Source organism: Enhydra lutris, unplaced genomic scaffold (assembly GCF_002288905.1).
Source record: "Enhydra lutris kenyoni isolate GAN:26980312 unplaced genomic scaffold, ASM228890v2 scaffoldscaffold69, whole genome shotgun sequence".
NCBI lineage: Eukaryota > Metazoa > Chordata > Mammalia > Carnivora > Mustelidae > Enhydra > Enhydra lutris.
In genome coordinates, this window is record NW_019154153.1 from 52,691 (window position 1) to 75,024 (window position 22,334).

Here is a 22,334-nt window from a genome sequence, read left to right on the forward strand (position 1 = left end):
AAATATTGAAAGGGGTCCTCTAAGCAAAGAGAGACCCTAAAAGTAGTGGATCAGAAAGGAACAGAGACAATATACAATAACAGTCACCTTACAGGCAATACAATGGCACTAAATTCATATCTCTCAATAGTTACCCTGAGTGTTAATGGGCTAAATGCCCCCAATCAAAAGACATAGGGTATCAGAATGGATAAAAAAACAAAACCCATCTATATGTTGCCTACAAGAAACTCATTTTAGACCCGAAGATACCTCCAGATTTAAAGTGAGGGGGTGGAAAAGAATTGACCATGCTAATGGACATCAGAAGAAAGGAGGAGTGGCAATCCTTATATCAGATCAATTAGATTTTAAGCCAAAGACTATAAGAGATGAGGAAGGACACTATATCATACTCAAAGGATCTGTCCAACAAGAAGACCTAACAATTTTAAATATCTATGCCCCTAACGTGGGAGCAGCCAACTATATAAACCAATTAATAACAAAATCAAAGAAACACATCAACAATAATACAATAATAGTAGGGGACTTTAACACTCCCCTCACTGAAATGGACAGATCATCTAAGCAAAAGATCAACAAGGAAATAAAGGCCTTAAATGACACACTGGACCAGATGGACATCACAGATATATTCAGAACATTTCATCCCAAAGCAACAGAATACACGTTCTTCTCTAGTGCACATGGAACATTCTCCAGAATAGATCACCTCCTGGGTCATAAATCAGGTCTCAACCGGTATATCAAAAGATTGGGATCATTCCCTGCATATTTTCAGACCACAATGCTCTGAAGCTAGAATCAATCACAAGAGGAAATTTGGAAAGAACCCAAGTACATGGAGACTAAACAGCATCCTTCTAAAGAATGAATGGGTCAACCAGGAAATTAAAGAAGAATTGAAAAAAATCATGGAAACAAATGATAATGAAAACACAACGGTTCAAAATCTGTGGGACACAGCAAAGGCAGTCCTGAGAGGAAAATATATAGCAGTACAAGTCTTTCTCAAGAAACAAGGAAGGTCTCAAATACACAACCTAACCCTACACCTAAAGGACCTGGAGAAAGAACAAGAAAGAAAGCCTAAACCCAGCAGGAGAAGAGAAATAATAAAGATCAGAGCAGAAATCAATGAAATAGAAATCAAAAAAACAATAGAACAAATCAACGAAACTAGGAGCTGGTTCTTTGAAAGAATTAATAAGATTGATAAACCCCTGGCCAGACTTATCAAAAAGAAAAGAGAAAGGACCCAAATAAATAAAATCATGAATGAAAGAGGAGAGATCACAACTAACACCAAAGTAATACAGACAATTATAAGAACATACTATGAGCAACTCTACGCCAACACATTTGAAAATCTGGAAGAAATGGATGCATTCCTAGAGACATATAAACTACCACAACTGAACCAGGAAGAAGTAGAAAGCCTAAACAGACCCATAACCAGTAAGGAGATTGAAACAGTCATCAAAAATCTCCAAACGAACAAAAGCCCAGGGCCAGACGGCTTCCTGGGGGAATTCTACCAAACATTTAAAGAAGAACTAATTCCTATTCTCCTGAAACTGTTCCAAAAAATAGAAATGGAAGGAAAACTTCCAAACTCATTTTATGAGGCCAGCATCACCTTGATCCCAAAACCAGACAAGGATCCCATCAAAAAAGAGAACTACAAACCAATATCCTTGATGAACACAGATGCAAAAATTCTCACCAAAATACTAGCCAATAGGATTCAACAGTACATTAAAAGGATTATTCACCACGACCAAGTGGGATTTATTCCGGGGCTGCAAGGTTGGTTCAACATCCGCAAATCAATCAATGTGATACAACACATTAATAAAAGAAAGAACAAGAACCATATGATACTCTCAATAGATGCTGAAAAAGCATTTGACAAAGTACAGCATCCCTTCCTGATCAAAACTCTTCAAAGTGTAGGGATAGAGGGCACATACCTCAATATTATCAAAGCCATCTATGAAAAACCCACCGCAAATATCATTTTCAATGGAGAAAAACTGAAAGCTTTTCCACTAAGGTCAGGAACACGGCAGGGATGTCCATTATCACCACTGCTATTCAACATAGTACTAGAAGTCCTAGCCTCAGCAATCAGACAACAAAAAGAAATTAAAGGCATCCAAATTGGCAAAGAAGAAGTCAAACTATCACTCTTCACAGATGATATGATACTATATGTGGAAAACCCAAAAGACTCCACTCCAAAACTGCTAGAACTTGTACAGGAATTCAGTAAAGTGTCAGGATATAAAATCAATGCCCAGAAATCAGTTGCATTTCTCTACACCAACAACAAGACAGAAGAAAGAGAAATTAAGGAGTCAATCCCATTTACAATTGCACCCAAAACTATAAGATACCTAGGAATAAACCTAACCAAAGAGGCTAAGAATCTATACACAGAAAACTATAAAGTACTCATGAAAGAAATTGAGGAAAACACGAAGAAATGGAAAAATGTTCCATGCTCCTGGATTGGAAGAATAAATATTGTGAAAATGTCTATGCTACCTAAAGCAATCTACACATTTAATGCAATTCCTATCAAAGTACCATCCATTTTTTTCAAAGAAATGGAACATATAATCCTAAAATTTATATGGAACCAGAAAAGACCTCGAATAGCCAAAGGAATATTGAAAAAGAAAGCCAAAGTTGGTGGCATCACAATTCCGGACTTCAAGCTCTATTACAAAGCTGTCATCATCAAGACAGCATGGTACTGGCACAAAAACAGACACATAGATCAATGGAACAGAATAGAGAGCCCAGAAATAGACCCTCAACTCTATGGTCAACTAATCTTCGACAAAGCAGGAAAGAATGTCCAATGGAAAAAAGACAGCCTCTTCAATAAATGGTGATGGGAAAATTGGACAGCCACATGCAGGAAAATGAAATTGGATCATTTCCTTACACCACACACGAAAATAGACTCAAAATGGATGAAGGACCTCAATGTGAGAAAGGAATCCATCAAAATCCTTGAGGAGAACACAGGCAGCAACCTCTTCGACCTCAGCCGCAGCAACATCTTCCTAGGAACATCGCCAAAGGCAAGGGAAGCAAAGGCAAAAATGAACTATTGGGATTTCATCAAGATCAAAATCTTTTGCACAGCAAAGGAAACAGTTAACAAAACCAAAAGACAACTGACAAATGGGAGAAGATATTTGCAAACCACATATCAGATAAAGGGCTAGTATCCAAAATCTATAAAGAGCTTATCAAACTCAACACCCAAAGAACAAATAATCCAATCAAGAAATGGGCAGAGGACATGAACAGACATTTCTGCAAAGAAGACATCCGATGGCCAACAGACACATGAAAAAGTGCTCAACATCACTTGACATCAGGGAAATACAAATCAAAACCACAATGAGATCCCACGTCACACCAGTCAGAATGGCTAAAATTAACAAGTCAGGATATGACAGATGCTGGCGAGGATGCGGAGAAAGGGGAACCCTCCTACACTGTTGGTGGGAATGCAAGCTGGTGCAACCACTCTGGAAAACAGCATGGAGGTTCCTCAAAATGTTGAAAATAGAACTACCCTATGACCCAGCAATTGCACTGCTGGGTATTTACCCTAAAGATACAAACGTAGTGATCCGAAGGGGCACGTGCACCCGAATGTTTATAGCAGCAATGTCTACAATAGCCAAACTATGGAAAGAACCTAGATGTCCATCAACAGACGAATGGATAAAGAAGATGTGGTATATATACACAATGGAATACTATACAGCCATCAAAAGAAATGAAATCTTGCCATTTGCGATGACATGGATGGAACTAGAGGGTATCATGCTTAGCGAAATAAGTCAATCGGAGAAAGACAACTATCATATGATCTCCCTGATATGAGGGAGAGGAGATGCAACATGGGGGGTTAAGGGGGTAGGAGAAGAGTAAATGAAACAAGATGGGATTGGGAGGGAGACAAACCATAAGTGACTCTTAATCTCACAAAACAAACTGAGGGTTAATGGGGGGAGGGGAGTTGGGGGGGTGGGATTATGGACATTAGGGAGGGTGTGTGCTATGGTGAGTGCTGTGAAGTGTGTAAACCTGGCGATTCACAGACCTGTACCCCTGGGGATAAAAATATATTATATGTTTATTAAAAAAATAAAATTAAAAAAATTTTTGAAGGAAAAAAAAAAAAAGAAGGGGGTTATGACACAGGCTACAACACGGGTTGAACCCGGAAGTCATTATGCTGAGTGAAATCAGCCAGCCATGGAAGGACAGATACTGTATGATCCCACTTAACTGAGGTGTCTGGGACACACAGCTGGATGTGGCTGCAGGGGCCGAGGGGAAAGGACAATGGGGAGTTGGTGTTTCATGCATGCAGACTCCCTCGTGGAGAATGAGAAAGTTCTGGAGAATGATGTACAATCGTGGGAACTCAGCTAAGGCCAGAGAACTGTGGAACTGAGTGTTTTAAGGGGTCAACGTTCTTATGTTCAGTCACCTTGGAAAAGTGAATGAAGGACTAATGCATGTCACAACATGGGCGGACACTGAAGACAGCCCTGGCAGCATAAGCGATACAGAAATAGCCCTCAGATTGGAGCCATCTGCGCTCCTTAAATCCATCAGGATTACCCAAATAAGGGAAAGTCCTGGAAGAAGTTCCAGAAGAAGAAAACTGAAATCAAATGGAGAAGACATTTCAGACCATCAGGCAGGTGGTGACAGCTAAAGTGGGCCTGTGGTCTGGGTTCAAACATGGGAACCATCATGATCTCCTCACTTGGGGTTACGTGGTGGTTCCACAGGACAGTGTCCCTGTTTGGGATAAAATGCACTGAAGCAGCCCATGAGACATGGCAAATGTGGTAAAGAAATGACAGCTGGGGAGTCTGCATGTGGAGACAAAGTGTATTTGTGCAGATGTGACAAGTTACTGCAGATCTAAAATCACCACAGAGTAAATGACTCTTCCAAACATCCACATTAGCACCACATCACAGAAGCAGAGAGGACATCAGACTTTGGGATGGAGACCAAGCCCTCCCAGATCCAGGTCACCCACCGTGGAGAGGCCACTCACCCTTGGAGGAGGTCATATGTTAGCAAGAGACTCATGGGAGGATTAAACCAGGGGCCCCCATGTCTCGGGTGCAGTAGAAGCAGTGGGGTTTGGGTTCCATTTTCCACAATGCTCCCCCACAACCTGGTTAGAACTGTGCAAAAGCAGGAAGGGAAGCCTCAGTAAAGTGGACTGGGGATGCCAGAAGGGGAGGCTGGAAGGGGGCGCCTGGCACTCAGTGTGCATTAGAGACCCCACATTACAATCCCCCACAGGAGAGACTCATCTGTTCCAGGCCCCACAGGGGAAGCTGGAGGTTCATCTCCTATAAGAAATCACCATCCCCACAGCTCAGCCAGTGAGAATCCTCTGTCACCCCAAACCCCTGCCTTTCTCCAGGAGACTTCCCTTCCCAGCACCCCTCCCACCTTCTTCCTCCTTCTCCATGAAATAACGGTCCTCTCCTTTTTTTCTTGCACATGCCTGTGATGGGACTGTAGCTTGCTCAGCCCAGATCACCATTCTCTGCTCTTCCCAAATAAACCCATGTTGCTGGTCAAATATACTATTCAAAATTGCAGTTTGAGTTTAAGGTGACTGGAACTAATAAACTCAAGAAACTTGCAAGGAAAAACTCAATATACACAAATCAATGACATTTCTACATGCTCAGAAGGAACCATCAGAAAGAGACTATGGAGAACAATCTCATTTTCTTGCTCCAAAAGAACAAGACTCCTAGGAGTCCCCTGAACCCAGGAGGTGACAGACCTGTCTCCTGACAGCCTTGCAACACTGATGACAGACATGGAGGGAGACAAACGGAGACAGGGAGACACTGTGCTCAGGGAAGAACCGGCACCAGGAAAATACCTACTCTCCCCACAGCCATCTACAGAGTCTGCGCTGTGGGTTAAAGCCTCTGCCTTTGGCTCAGGTCATGATCTCAGGGTCCTGGGATCAAGCCCCACATCGGGCTCTCAGCTCAGCAGGGAGACTGCTTCCCTCCTCTCTCAGACTGCCTCTCTGCTTACTTGTAATCTCTGCCTGCCAAATAAATAAATAAAATCTTTTAAAAAACACACAAACAAAAACCTTTAAAAAAAAAGAAAATGATGGGAAATTTTTTAAAAAGCTGAAAAGAAGAGAGAATGACAGCTACTGGATCAGGAAGGGAAACATTGAGAACTCAGTGATTCCATAAAGCAAAATAATATTCAAATAATAGGGGTCCCAGAAGATGGGGGCAGAAGGTTTATTTGAACAAATTATAAAGATATTTATTTATTTATTTATTTGAGAGAGAGAGAGAGAGAGAGAACATGAGAGGAGAGAGGTCAGCAGGAGAAGCAGACTCCCTGCTGAGCAGGGATCCTGATATGGGACTCTATCCCAGGACTCCAGGATCACGACCTGAGCCAAAGGCAGTCGCCTAACCAACTGAGCCATCCAGGCACCCCTATTTGAACGAAATATAGATGAGAACATCCCTAATCTGGAAAGGAAGCAGGCATTCAAGTCCAGGAAGCAAGAGAACCCCCTTCAAAATCAGTAAAAATCAGTCGACACCTCAACTTATAATAGTGAAGCTTGCAAATATCAGAGACAAGCAGAAAATCCTGAGAGGGGCTCAGGACCACAGGTCCTTAACCTACAAGGGTAGAAACATAAGCCTGGCAACAAACCTGCCCACAGAGACCTGGAAGGCCAGAAAGGACTGGCATGATATATTCAACATGCTAAAGGGGAAATATATGTAGCCACAAATACTTTTTTCAGCAAGGCTGTCATTCAGAAAATAAGAAGAAATGGTCTCCAGGACAAACAAAAACAAAAGGAATTTGTGAACACTAAACCAGCCCTGCAAGAAATATTTAAGGGGATCCCTTGAACCGAGAGAGAGCCCAAAAGTAACAAAGAACAGAGAGAAGCTACAGGAACAGAGACTTTACAGGCAATAAAATGACACTAACTTCATATCATTCAATAATTACTCTGAATCTAAATGGACTAAATGCTCAATTGAAAGATACAGAGTATCAGAATGGATAAAAACAAAACGAGACCCATTGAAATGCTGCTTACAAGAGACTCATATGTGGAACTTAAGAAACAAATAGATAAACATAGGGGAAGGAAGGAAAAACAAAATAAGATGAAAATACAGAGGGAGGAATACCATAAGAGACACTGAACTCTAAGAAACAAACTAGGATTGCTGGAGGGTAGGTGGGTGGAGGAAAGAGGTAGTTGGGTGATGGGCATTAAGTAGGACACTTGATGTAATGTAATGTAATGAGCACTGGTGTTATATGCAAATAATGAATCACTAAATTCTACACTGGTAACTAATAATACAGTATATGTTAACTAAATTAAATTTAAAAGAATTATTAAAATAAAATAATTTTTAAAACCACAATGGGATTTCTCCTCTCATCTATCAGAATGGCTAAAATTAACAACTTAGGAAGCAGCAGATGTTGGTGAGGGCAGAGAAAAGGGAACCCTCTTAGAGTGTTGGTAGGAATGGAAACTGGTACAGCCACTCCAGAAAACAGTATAGACATTCCTCAAAAAGTAAAAAGTAGAACTATCCTATGACACAGCAATTGCACTACAAGATATCTATCCAAAAGATATAAACATAGTGAATCAAAGAGGGCACATGCACCTCAATGTTTTTAGCAGCAATGTCCACAATAGCCATAATTTGGAAAGAGCCCAGATGTCCAACAACAGATGAATGGATAAAGAAGATGTGGTGTAGATATACAACTGAATATTACTCAGCCATCAAAAAGAGTGAAATCTTGCTATTTGCAATGACATGGATGGAACTAGAAGGTATTATGTTAAGCGAAGTAAGAGAAAGACAAATATCATTCAATTTCACTCATATGTGGAATTTAGAAAAAAAAACAAATGAACATAGGAAAAGGGAAGGAAAAAATAAGATAAAAACAGAGAGGGAGGCAAACCATAAGAGACTCTTAACTATAGAGAATAGACAGGGTTGCTGCAGGGGAGGTGGGTGGGAAGATGGTGTAAATGGGTGATGGGAGGGCACTTGTTTTGATGAGCACTGGGTATTATATGTAAGTGAAGAGTCACTAAATTCTATTCCTGAAACTAATACTATACTATATGTTAACTAAATTGAATTTCAATAAATCTGGGAAGAAAAGAGTTAAAATAAAAATAGCAAACTCTTGGGGAGCCTGGGTAGCTCAGTTGATTAAGCAACTGACTTGATTTCAGCTCAGGGCATGATCTCAGGGACCTGAGATTGAATCTCACACTGGACTCTGTATTCAGCAGGGAGTCTGCTTAAGAATGGTCTCTCTTGCTCTTCTTCTACCCCTCACCCCTGCCATTCTCACTTTCCTCTCTCTAAAATTTGAAAAGTTGAACACTATATCAAAAACTAATGTACTATATGTTGGCTAATTGAACATAATTTTTTAAAAGTTGCATTCTACAAATACACACCATAAAATGAAAATAAAATGCTTATCAGTTAAAAATAATAATAAAATAAAGCAAAAAACTTTATATAAAAAGGAAAACACAACAAGGACAAAGGACATCACAAGAAATTCACAGAAGAAAAATAAATGGTCAATAAACATGGAGAGAAGTTTAACTGTCTTAATCTATAAAGATCAAATTCAATCCAGATTCTTCAGAATGACAAAAGATAAAACTTGAAATCTGGTGTTACTAACCCTTTGTCAAATATGTCATTTGCAGGGGTAGTTGTAAAGAAGTTGTAAAACTCAATACCCAAAAAACAATCCAGTTTGAAAATGGGTGGAAGACATAAATAGACATTTTTCCAAAGAAGATATACAGATGGCTAACAGACACATGAAAAGATGATCAACATCACTCATCATCAGGGAAACACAAATAAAAACTACAATGAGGTATCACCTCATACTTGTTAGAATGCTAAAACTAACAACATAGGAAATAATATCGTTTGGCAAGGATGTAAGGAAATGGTGAGAATTCAAACTGGTGCAACCACCCCAGAAAGCAATGTGGAGGGTCCTTGAAAGTAAAAAAAAAAAAAAAAAAAAAAAAAAAAACTACCCTCAATCCAGCAATTGCACTGCTAGATATTTATGCAAAGGTTATAAAAATACTGACTCAAAGGGATACATGCACCCCAATGTTATCAACAATATCCAAATTATAGAAAGAGTCCAAATGTCCATCAACTGATGAATGGATAAAGAAGTTCAGGTATATATAAAGATTTTTACTCAGCCATAAAAAAAAGAATGAAATCTTGCCATTTGCAACAATGTGGAGGGAGCTACAGAGTATTATGTTAAGTAAAATAAGTCAAAGAAAGACAAATATCATATTATTTCTCTCATGTGTGGAATTTAAGGGGAAAAAAATAAAACAGATGAACAAATGGGAAAAAAGAGGGGCAAACCAGAAAACAGACTCTTAACTATAAAGAACAAACCAAGGGTTGTTGGAGGGGAAATGGGTGGTGGTTAAATGGATGATTGGCATTAAGGAGGGAACTTGTAATGAGCACTGGGTGTTGAATGTAAGTGATGAATCACTCAATTCTACACCTGAAACTAATACCACATTGTATGTTAACTGGAATGTCAATTAAAACTTGGGGGGGGGGGATATCCAGGATCTATAAAGAACTCCTCAAACTCAACACACACAAACAGATAATCCTGTCAAAAAATGGGCAGAATACATGAACAGACACTTCTACAATGAAAACATACAAATGGCTAACAGACACATGAAAAAATGTTCATCATCACTAGCCATCAGGGAGATTCAAATCAAAACCACATTGAGATACCACCAGTTAGAAAGGCCAAAATTAACAAGATAGTAAACAACGTGTGTTGGAGAGGATGTGGACAAAGGGGAACCTTCTTACACTGTTGGGAATGCAAGTTGGTACAGCCACTTTGGAAAACAGTGTGGAGATTCCTTAAGAAATCAAAAATAGAGCTTCCCTATGACCCTGCAATTGCACTACTGGGTATTTACCACAAAGATACAGATGTAGTGAAAAGAAAGGCCATCTGTACCCCAATGTTCATAGCAGCAATGGCCACAGTCGCCGAACTGTGGCAAGAACAAAGATGCCCTTTCAACGGAAGAATGGATAAAGATGTGGTGCATTTATACAATGGAGTATTATGCCTCCATCAGAAAGGATGAATACCCAACTTTTGTATCAACATGGACGGGACTGGAAGAGATTATGCTGAGTGAAATAAGTCAACCAGAGAGTCAATTATCATATGGTTTCACTTATTTGTGTAGAATAGGGTATAACATGGAGGTCATGGGGAGATGGAGAGGAGAAGGGAGTTGAGGGAATTTGGAGGGGGAGACGAACCATGAGAGACTATGGACTCTGAAAAACAATCTGAGGATTTTGGAGGGGTGGGAGGTTGGGTGAGCCTGGTGGTGGGTTATATGGAGGGCACTTATTGCATGGTACAGTGTGTGTGGTATATAGTCAATGAATTCTGGTACACTGAAAAGAAATGTTTAAAATAAATAAAAAATTAAAAAGAAAAAACTTGGGCGGGAAAGAAGCCTAGAGGCACCTAGGTGGCTCAGTCTGTTAAGCATCTGACTCAATGTCCGCTCAGGTCTAGATCTCAGAGTCATGAGTTCAAGCACCATGGTGGGCTCCATTGCTGAGCACGGAGCCTACTTTAAAAAAAAAAAAAGCAGCAGCCTAACATAAGTTATTGGTGTTAATTGGAGTCAATTTATCAGTATCTAGTACTATTTTAGAAACCCATGCCTTGACCTAATTTAAGTAAAATACTTCTCAGTACCTGCAGAAATATTTATACATATACAAAAACATGTTTAAAAGAGGTCATTCATTCTGCATTTCTTAAATACTAAAGAAATTGAAATGCCCTTAACATTCACCAATATGAGAATCTAAAAAATATAGTATACCTATCTATGGAATTAAATTCAACTTTTCCAAGAAGATTTTCTAGGACATTAAGTGAATAACTTATTATGTAAAAATTATGTATGTGATATATGTATGCAAATGCATAGAAAACAGCCTAGTGACATACACACCTTGCATTGCACTGAAGGTGTCACACAAAAATTCATGTCTTTCTAGAACCCTAGAATGTAAACTTATTTGGAAATAGAGTCTTCACAGATATAATTAACCAAGTAAAAATGAGGTCAAAGTGAATTAGGGTGGGACATAAATCCAATGACTGGTATACTTATACAAATGTCATATGAAGACATACAGGAAAGAAGATCATGTGAAGACGGAGACAGAGAGTTGACATTAGCTACAGGTCAATGAACAACAAGGACTGCTGATAACCACCAGAAACTAGGAAAGAAACGTGAAGCAGATTCTCCCTCCGAGACTCCAGAAGGAATCAACCTTGCCAACACCTTACTTTGAACTTCTGGTCTCCTTGAACCATGAGAGAGAAAAATTTGTAGTCTTAAGCCACCCATTTTGTGATAATTTGCTGTGGCAGTGCTAGGAAGCTAATTTACACCTGTTTAATAATGGTTAGCTCTACGGAAGAGATTCAATATATTTCTATATTGTTTGAATATTTTACAGTGAGAATTTGTTATTGCATAGCTAATTATTTGGACAATAAAAATAAATAACCTACATTTTATATTGGAATTTTTGACTCTGCCATTTACCAAGTATGAAATCTTGAGTGTGTCATTAAACATATGAATGTCTCAACTGTTTCTTTTGTAAAATGGAGATAGTAACATCTACCCTCCTCACCTTCCAGAGTGGTACTGGAGTCCCCATGTACCCTTTTTGTCTCATTGTCCACATCCATTTCTCCCCCAAAATGGCTCTAGAGACTTTACCATCTACACTACCATCTCTGTCTCTAATTCCTGTTGCCAGGCTCTAGCAGATTCATTTTACCAAAAACACCACTAAATACTCCTTTACTTTTTGAAACCCATCAATGTTTCCTCATTACCTATTAAATTGAATCCAAACTTCTTAGCAATTTAAGACCTACTATATTCTGAGCATCACCTACCACCTAGGCTTATCAATCTCCACTGCTTCCTTGGTAGAGGGAAGCCAGGTTTGTGGATAATCTTTGAACCTTGAGCCTTGCCTTTTTCAGCCATGCCATTGTGTATGCTTACCCATATACATGAACTATCCTCCATCCTAACCCCCTTTCCAGATTCATCGCTTCTCCCATGGCCCCACAATAGAAGTATTTCACTGTCCTTTAACTCCTGAAGCACAAACCCTCTGTATTTATTTTTTTTAAACATTTTATTTATTTATTTGAGAGAGAGAGAGACAGTGAGAGAGAGCATGAGTGAGGAGAAGGTCAGAGGGAGAAGCAGACTCCCCGTGGAGCTGGGAGCCTGATGCGGGACTCGATCCCGAGACTCCAGGATCATGACCTGAGCTGAAGGCAGTCGCTTAACCAACTGAGCCACCCAGGCGCCCCAACCCTCTGTATTTAATGTATATTAATCACCCCCCCATTAAACTGCAAACTCCTTTTGAGAAAAAGAACTTTATTCACAATGGTGCCTAGCACACTATTTTAAGGAGAGTAGGTGATCAGTATGTATTTGTCACATAAATGAATAGCAGTGACAAAACATTTGACTTTTATAGAATTGATATGTGTTCTAAAATAGTTTTAAATTATAAACAAAAATCATATTCTACCAGTACATACCAATACTGTCACAGTAGCTGTAAAATACTGAAATACCTCCCTAACACTGCCCCTTGCTCCCTGAATGCCTCCCACTGCCATTGTAGGCCTGGTTTCTCCTCCCCTAGGAGCATCTGGACTCCCACACTACCCTAACTAAAGAATTAATATCTTCCACAGCAAGGAGCACTCTCTTCCCCAGCCATATGGCCAACGGTCTAGAGGTGGAAGTATCTATTCTGACTGATCAAGAACCCTGCAAAGTTACTGTTAAATTACCCCTTATTATAAACAATTTACACAATTTGAAAATGAGGCTTCTCACTGCAAAATTTCATGGAAGAGTCAACAGATCCAGGGATAGAGAGGAAAATGAAATTCTGTCAGTCTCTGAAGTTTTAGGGTACATCCATTAGGACTCAATCTTCACGTAAACCAGAAGATAAGCAGTTTCTCTCCTAGAAGAAAACAATGCAACAGCATAACAGAAATGAAACATTCATAGTTAATTGACACATTACTAATTCATGATAGGACAAGCATCAGAAGTTTCTGGTTGTTGAATCAAGTCTTCATCTATCCATCACCACAGAGGGGAAAAAAATGGGTAACCTGGGAAAATAGCAACTAAGCTTCTATTAGTTGATATCTGTATCGGGGGTTGACAAACTACCAGGCCACAAGCCAGATCTAACCCTGTTCTTGCAAGTAAGTTTAACTAGAACAAAGCCACACTCATTCATTCATGTATTGTCTGTGGCTGTTTTTGTGGTACAAGATCAGAGTTGAGTAGTTGCAACAGAGACTATATGGCTCACAAAACCCAAAATGTTTACTATCCTGTCCTTTACAGAAACAGTTTGCCAAACCCTGATCTAAATAATGAGAGAATCACTGACAACCAGAAAGAGATAAAGAATGGGAACCAAAAGGAGCTGTTCAGAAGAAAGAAAAGACAAAGATAAAAAGTAGAAGATTGTGAGAGGATTTCAAACAAAAATTTCACCTAATTCATTATTTTTCAAGTGATAAGGTCCACTACTACAGCTGAAATCATTTCAAATACCACCTCTGGTATATAATGTCACCCCAAATCCAGAAAGTCAATGGAAAAACTTACAAAGTCTCTCTGCTTTAACTTCATCTGGAGGCAGAGGAGTAGGGGACCCTAATTTGATCTGGTCCTCGGAATTCAGCTAAAGAGCTATCAAATCATTCTCTCTTTTTTTTTTTTTAATTTAAATTCAATTAGCAAAGGTATGGTATATCATTGGTTTTTGATAAAATGTTCAGGGATTCATCAGTTCAGTATGACACCCAGGGCTCATCAAATCATTCTGAACACCTGTGAACTCAACTGGAGATCTAAGAAAAGAAGTGCTGCAATTCTACAAATAGAAAAGTGACCACTTTTTTGCAAGGTAGGAGGAGCAGAGAAGTGAATCTGAGGCAATATATGGGAAGATAAACCCCAGGGAAAGGGAGCCTCCATAAGCTGGCTACCAAAAAGTTAAATAAGCAGGGCACCTGGGTGGCTCAGTGGGTTAAAGCCTCTGCCTTCAGCTCAGGTCATGATCTCAGGGTCCTGGGATCGAGGCCCACATCGGGCTCTCTGCTCAGCAGGGAGCCTGCTTCCCCCTCTCTCTCTGCCTGCCTCTCTGCCTGCTTGTGATCTCTCTCTGTCAAATAAATAAATAAAATCTTAAAAAAAAAAGTTAAATAAGCAACAGTGTGTAAAATCAGAATTTTTAGAAGTCTGTTCCACTGGGAGATGTCCCTGCTGAAAGGTGCTCAGGAGGCAAAGCCAGGCAGAATCCCAGGTCAGACAATATGGTCTCATGATCCCTAGGGTCACAGAAAGAACAGGGAGCCTGAGTGTGGCAGAGTTCCAAGCATTGCAGCAGGGAACCTGGCTTCAAACAGCGAGCCCAGGAGTGGTTTTTCTGCTTGGTGTTGCCATAAACCTTGAACCACTGCATGGCTGGGGGGCCATTCTCGAAGCAGGAGCCCAGAAAAAGGCAGAACTGCAGCAAGACCACCCCTCCCTGTCCTGGGAGGAGCAGCATATGTGTGTACCACAGGAATCTGTGAAGTTTGGAGAGGGGTCACATGTCTGAGATTAAAATGCTCCATCACAGGCTAGGTGAGCACTGCAGACAGAAACCAGGGAGACAAGAGTGATTGCTTTTCCCTGATGGTGCACTGGGGAGTAGGGGGTGCAATTTTCAGCTCCAAGGCTGGAGATCAGGTTGCCGTAGTTTTCATTGTCATCCCCCCAATCAGCGTTGAAGCCTTCAGGAGAAAAAATCCCACATAGAGCAATCCAGAACTATTTATACTGAGCCTAGCCCCCTTTGCAAGGGGGCACAATACCACCCAAGCAAAGACACATGAGAGTCAGTGCAAAATGTCCCTCCCCCAGAATATCAGCAAGAACATCTGGCTAATACCAACTTTACTTATCATACAGAACTGCAAAACTCCAGTGCTAGGAGAAAACAGTATTTAGAATTCATGGGATTTTCTCATGATTCTTTAGTTTTTCAGTTTTAAATTTTTTCCTTTTTACCTAATTTCTTAATTTATTAACTCTTTTTCTAGGTCTTTTTTAATTGATATTTTTACAGTTACATCATATATATTTATCATTTTTGACTGCTTTCATTGTATTCAACTTTATTTGTGTATATATATATTTTTTTCTTTCTTTACAATCTTGGGATCTAGTTTTTTCTGACAAACAGACCAAAATACACCCAGGATCTAGTTTATTATTCTGTTCCGTTCACATTCTGTTTAATTTTATTGTTTCTTTTATTATTTTTATTTTTTTAATTTTATTTTTTCAGTGTTCCAAGATCCATTATTTATGCACCACACCCAGTGCTCCATGCAATATATGCCCTCCTTAAGAGAGCCCAGATATAGACCCACAACTCTATAGTCAAATAATCTTCAACAAAGCAAAAAAAAAAAAAAATAACCAGTGGAAAAAAGACAGTCTCTTCAATAAATGGTGCTGGGAAAATCTATAAAGAACTCCTCAAACTCAACACTCAAAAAACAGACAATCACGTCAGAAAATGGGCAGCAGACATGAACAGACGCTTCTCCAAAGAAGACATACACATGGCTAACAGACTAATGAAAAAAATATTTCCTTTTTCTTTTCTCTTTTTTGGTTTCTAATTTCTTCTGATTTGTTTAGTGTATATCTTTCTGGAATCACTGTTGCTATTTTTACCTTTTCTGGTCTCTTTCATCTATTCTTCTCTAGACATATGACAATGCAGAAGAACTCAACCAAAAAAGAGAACAATAGACAGTACTCACTGCCAGGGATTTAAGATGTCAGAATCAGAATCTGATAATAAAACAGAACTAGAATGATAATAAAGATACTATGGGTCTTGAAAAAAGCAAAGAAGATATCAGAAAATCTCTTTCTGGAGAAACAGAAGAATTAAAATCTAATCAGATTGAAATCAAAAAAGGTATTACTGAGATGCAATACAAAATGGAGGCTCTAACTGCTAGGATAAATGAGGTAGAAGAGAGAGTCAGTGATAAAGAAGACAAAATTATGGAGAATAAAAAAGCTGAAAAAAAGAGAGATAAACAACTATTGGATCACAAGGGAAGAATTCAAGAGATAAGTGACACCACAGAGAAAAACAATACTACAATAATTGGGGTCCCAGAGGAAAAAGAGACAGAAAGGGGGAAGAAGGTTTACTTGAGCAAAATATAGAGGAGAACTTCTCTAACTTGAAAGGAAACAGGCATTCAAGTCCAGGAGGCATGGAGAATTCCCCTCAAAAATCAACAAAAATAAGTCAACATCTTAATATATAATAATGAAGCTTGCAAATTTCAGAGACAAACAGAAAACCCTGAATGCAGTTTAAGACAACAGATGCTTAATCTACAAGGGTAGAAACATAAGGCTGGCAGCAGACCTATCCTCAGATCCAACAGGCCAGAAAGGACTGGAATGATACATTCAACATGCTAAAGGGGAAAAATATGCAGCCAAGAATACTTTATCCAGCAAGTCATTCAGAGTGGAAGAAGTGATAAAGAGTCAGGACAAAAAAAAAAAGAGCCAGGACAAACAAAAACCAAAAGAATCACTAAACCAGCCCTGCAAGAATCATTAAAGGGGATAATTTAAGCAAAGAGAGAGCCCAAAAGTAACATACACCAGAAATGAAAGATAATCTAGAGAAACAGCAACTTTATAGGTAATACATTGGCACTAACTTCATATCTTTCAATAATTATTCCCAATGTAAATGGACTAAATGCTCCAATCAAAAGACAAAAGGAATCAGAAAGAAAAAAAAAAACACAAGACCCATCAAAATGCTGTCTATAAAAGACAAATTTTAGACCCAAAAACACCTCCAGATTAAAAGTGAGGAAGTGGAGGGGCACCGGGGTGGCTCAGTCATTAAGCATCTGCCTTCGGATCAGGTCATGATCCCAGGGCCCTGGGATCGAGCCTTATATCAGGCTCCCTGCTCAGCGGGAAGCCTGCTTCTCCCTCTCCCAATCCCCCAGTTTGTGTTCTTGTTCTCTCTCTCTCTCTCTCTGTGTCAAATAAATAAATAAAAATCTTTTTTTCTGGGGCACCTGGGTGGCTCAGTGGGTTAAAGCCTCTGCCTTCAGCTCAGGTCATGATCCCAGGGTCCTGGGATCAAGCTCCGTATCGGGCTCTCTGCTCAGTGGGGAGCCTGCTTCCTCCTCTCTCTCTCTCTCTGCCTGCCTCTCCGCCTACTTGTGATCTCTCTCTCTCTGTCAAATAAATAAAATCTTAAAAAAAAATTTTTTTTTAATCTTTTTTTCTTAAGTACCATCAGGGAAATTCAAATAAAAACCACACTGAGATACCACCTTACACCAGTTAGAATGGCCAAAATTAACAAGACAGGAAACAACAAATGTTGGAGAGGATGTAGAGAAAGGGGAACCCTCTTACATTGTTGGTGGGGATGCAAGTTGGTGCAGCCACTTTGGAAAACAGTGTAGAGATTCCTCAAAAAATTAAAAATACATCTGCCCTATGACCCAGCAATTGCACTACTGGGTATTTACCACAAAGATACAGATGTAGTGAAAAGAAGGGCCATCTGTACCCCAATGTTCATAGCAGCAATGGCCACAATAGCCAAACTGTAGAAAGAGCCAAGATGCCCTTCAATGGACAAATGGATAAAGAAGATGTGGTCCATAAATACAATGGAATATTATGCCTCCATCAGAAAGGATGAATACCCAACTTTTGTATCAACATGGACAGTACTGGAGGAGATTATGTTGAGTGAAATAAGTCAAGCAGAGAAAGTCAATTATATGGTTTCACTTACTTGTGGAACATAAGAAATAACATGGGGGACATTAGGAGAAGGAAGGGAAAAGTGAATTGGGGGAAACTGGAGGGGGAGATGAACCAGGAGAGACTATGGACTCTGAGAAACAAACTGAGGGTTTTAGAGGGGATGGGGTAGGGGGATGGATAAGCCTGGTGGTAGGTATTAAGGAGAGGACGTATTGCATGGAGCACTGGGCGTAGTACATTAAACAACAAATTTTGGAACACTGAAAATTTAAATAAATTATAAAAAATTTAAAAATTTAAATAAGTGAGGAAGTGGAGAGCCATTCGTCATGATAATGGAAATCCAAAAAAGCTGGAATAGTCATCCTCATATCAAACTAGATTTTAGACCAAAGACATAATAAGTGATGAAGAAGGACACTATATCATAATCAAAGGGTATATCTAACAAGATCTAGCAACTGTAAATATTTATGCCCCCAGCTTGGAGCAGCCAATTAATAACAAAATTAAAGAAACACAATAATAACAATAATATGCGACTTTAACACCCCACTCACGGTAATGGGCATATCATCTAAGCAAAAGATCAACCAGAAAACAAGGGATTTGAATAACACACTGGACCAGATGGATGTCACTGATATATAGAGAGCATTCCATCCTCAAGCAACAGAATACACATTCTGGAACATTCTCCAGAAGAGATCACATATTGGTTCACAAATCAGGTTTCAACCAGTACAAAAGACTGGGATTATTCTCTTCCTATTTTCAGACCACAGTGCTTTAAAACTTGAACTCCAGAAAATTTGGAAGGTACACAAGTACATGGAGGTTAAAGAGTATCCTACTAAATATTATTAATCGGTCAATCAGAAAATTAAAGAATTTTTAAAAATTCATGGAAACAAATGAAAATGAAAATACAACTGCTCAAATCTTTGGGATGTAGCAAAGACAGTCCTAGAGAAAAGTACATAGCAATACAGACCTTTCTCAAGAAACAAGAAAAGTCTCATACACACTAAATGTACACCTAAAGAAGCTAGAGAAAGAACTGCAAAACAAAGTCTAAAACCAGCTGGAGAAGAGAAGTAATAAAGATTAGAGCAGAAATCAATGATACAACCCAGACATGCAAGCCCCCTTTCCAATGTTCTTGCCCCCCTGCTCTCTGATTTCCCCTGTCCCCTCCCCTTCTGAGGGTAGTTCCCAAGCTGTAAGCCTCTGGATGGTCTCATGCTGTGAGGTTCTTCCCTCACAAGCAATCCTGTTTGAGCCACACCCAATAAATCTTGTTGTGTGTTACTGCCAAAAAAAAAAAAAAATCAATGATACAGAGATTTAAAAAAAACAAAACAGTAAAACAGGTAAGTGAAATCAGGAACTGGTTCTTTAAAAGGATTAATAAGATTGACAAACCCATGGGGCGCCTGGGTGGCTCAGTGGGTTAAAGCCTCTGCCTTCCGCTCAGGTCATGATCCCAGGGTTCTGGGATAGAGCCCCACATCGGGCTTTCTGCTCAGCAGGGAGCCTGCTTCCTCCTCCCTCTCTCCCTCCCTCTCTCCCAATTTGCGATCTCTGTCTGTAAAAAAAAAAAAAAAAATCTTAAAAAAAAAAAAAAAAAGATTGACAAACCCAAAGCCAGACTTATCAAAAGAGAGAGAGAGAGAGAACGAGAGAGGCCCCAAATTAAGAAAATCATGAATGAAAGAGGAGAGGTCACAACCAACACAAAATAAATACAATTTTAAGAATACAGAGCAATGATATGCCAACAAATTAGGCAATCTGGAAGAAAAGGATGCATTCCTACAAGTGTATAAATTACCAAAACTGAAACAGGAAGAAATAAAAAAAAAAAAACTGATCGGACCCATAACGAGCAAGGAAACTAATGCAGTAATGAAAAAACTTCCCAAGTAACTGAGTCCGGGGCTGGATGGCTTCCCAGGCGAATTCTACCAAACATTTAAAGAAGAAATCATTATTCTTCTGTTTCAAAAAATGGAAATGTAGGGAAACTTCCAAACTCACTATAAGAGGCCAGCATTATATTGAGCCCCAAACCAAAGACCCCATCAAAAAGGAGAATTACTGACCAATATCCCTGATGAACATGGATGCAAAAATTCTCACCAAGATACTAGCCAATAGGATCCAAGAGTACATTCAAAGGATTATTCACCAGGACCAAGTGGGATTTATTCCTGGGCTGCAAGGGTGGTTCAATATCTGCAAATCAGTCAGTTGATATACCACATTAATAAAAGAAAGGAAAAGAATGATATAATTCTCTCAATTGATGCAGAAAACGCATCTGACAAAATACAGTATCCTTTCTATATTAAAATTAAAACTCTTCACAGTATAGGGATAGAGAGAACAGACCTCACAATATCATAAAAGCCATCTGTATGGCAATTCACAGACCTGTACCCCTGGGGCTAATAATACATTATATGTTTATAAAAAAATTTAAAAATTATATAAAAAAATAAAAGCCATCTGTAAAGAGCCCACATTGATCATCATCCTCAATGGGGAAAAAACTAAGAGCTTTTCCCCCATGGTCAGGAATATGACAGAGATGTCCACTCTCACCACTGTTTTTCAACATAGTACTAAAAGTTCTAGCATCAGCAATCAGACAACAACAACAACAACAACAAAACAAACAAACAAACAAAAAAAAAAACAAATAAAAGGCATCCAAAACACCAAAGAAGTCAAACTTTCACTCTTCACAGATGGCAGAATACTTTATGTGAAAAGCCCAAAAGATTCCACCAAAAAACTGCTAGAACTGATATGGGAATTCAGCAAAGTGGCAGAATTAAAAAAAAATGCACAAAAATTCATTGCAATTTTGTACAGTAGTAATGAGGCAGCAGAAAGGGAAACCAAGGAATCTATCCCATTTCCAATTGCACCAAAACCAGATAAGATACCTAGGAAAAACCTAACCAAAGAGGTAAAGGATTTGTACTATGAAAACTATGGAACACTTATGAATGAAATTAAGGAAGAAACAAAGACATGGAAAAATATTCTGTGCTCACAGACTGGAAAAACAAATACTGTTAAAATGTATATGCTACCCAGAGAAATCCATCCATTCAGTGCAAATCCTATCAAAATGCCACCAGCATTTCTCACAGAGTGGGAACAAATAATCCTAAAATGGGTATGGAACCAAAAAAGACCCTGAATAGCCAGAGGAATGTTGAAAAAGAAAACCAAAGCTGGTGGCATCACAGGCTGGATTTCAAGCTATCTTACAAAGCCGTAATCATCAAGACAATATTTTATTGGCACAAAAATAGACACATAGACCAATGGAACAGAATAGAGAACCTAGAAAAGGACCCTTATCTCTACGGTCAACCAATCTTTGACAAAGCAGGAACAAATACCCAATGGGAAAAAAAAAGTCTCTTCCATATGGTGCCAGGAACATTGGACAGTCACATGCAGAAGAATGAAACTGGACCATTCTCTTACATCATATGCAAAGATAAACTCAATGTGGGTGGAAGACCTAATGTGAGACAAGAATCCACCAAAATCCTAGAGGAGAACACAGACTGCAACATCTTTGATCTCGGCTGCAATAACTTCTTGCAGACACGTCCCCAGAGGCAAAGAAAAAAAAGGCAAAAATGAACTTTTGGGACTTCTTCAAGATAAAAAGCTTCTGCACAGCAAAGGAAACAGTCAACAAAACAAAGAGGCAACCCACGGAATGGGAGAAGATGTTTGCAAATCACATTACAGATAAAGGGCTAGTATCCAAGATCTATAAAGAACTTCTCAAACTTAACATCCCAAAACCAAATAATCCAGTCAAAAAATAGACAGAAGATATGAACAGACATTTCTCCAAAGAAGACATACAAATGGCTAACAGACACATGAAAAACGTTCAACATCACTAGCCATCAGGGAAATTCAAATCAAAACCACACTGAGATAACCATCTTACACCAGTTAGAATGGCAAAAATCAACATGGCAGGAAACAACAAATGTTGGCAAGGATGTGGAGAAAGGGGAACTCTCTTAGACTGTTGGTGGGAATGCAAACTAGTACAGTAACTCTGGAAAACAGTATGGAGGTTCTTCAAGATGTTAAAAATAGAGCTACCCGTCAACCCAGCAATTGAACTACTAGGTATTTA

General features: G+C 39.1%; 1 protein-coding gene across 2 annotated transcripts in view; it reads right to left on the reverse strand.

The window, feature by feature from the left end:
- Positions 1 to 12,598: 12,598 nt before the first annotated feature.
- LOC111159737 (ubiquitin specific peptidase 18) overlaps positions 12,599 to 22,334 on the reverse strand; it is a 57,999-nt gene continuing 48,263 nt past the window's right edge. For both annotated transcript variants that reach the window (XM_022522312.1, XM_022522311.1), the window contains one exon: positions 12,599 to 13,268. In XM_022522312.1, coding sequence (XP_022378020.1) covers positions 13,223 to 13,268 — 46 coding nt within the window. In that variant the 3' untranslated portion in view covers positions 12,599 to 13,222. The remainder of the gene's footprint in view (positions 13,269 to 22,334) is intronic.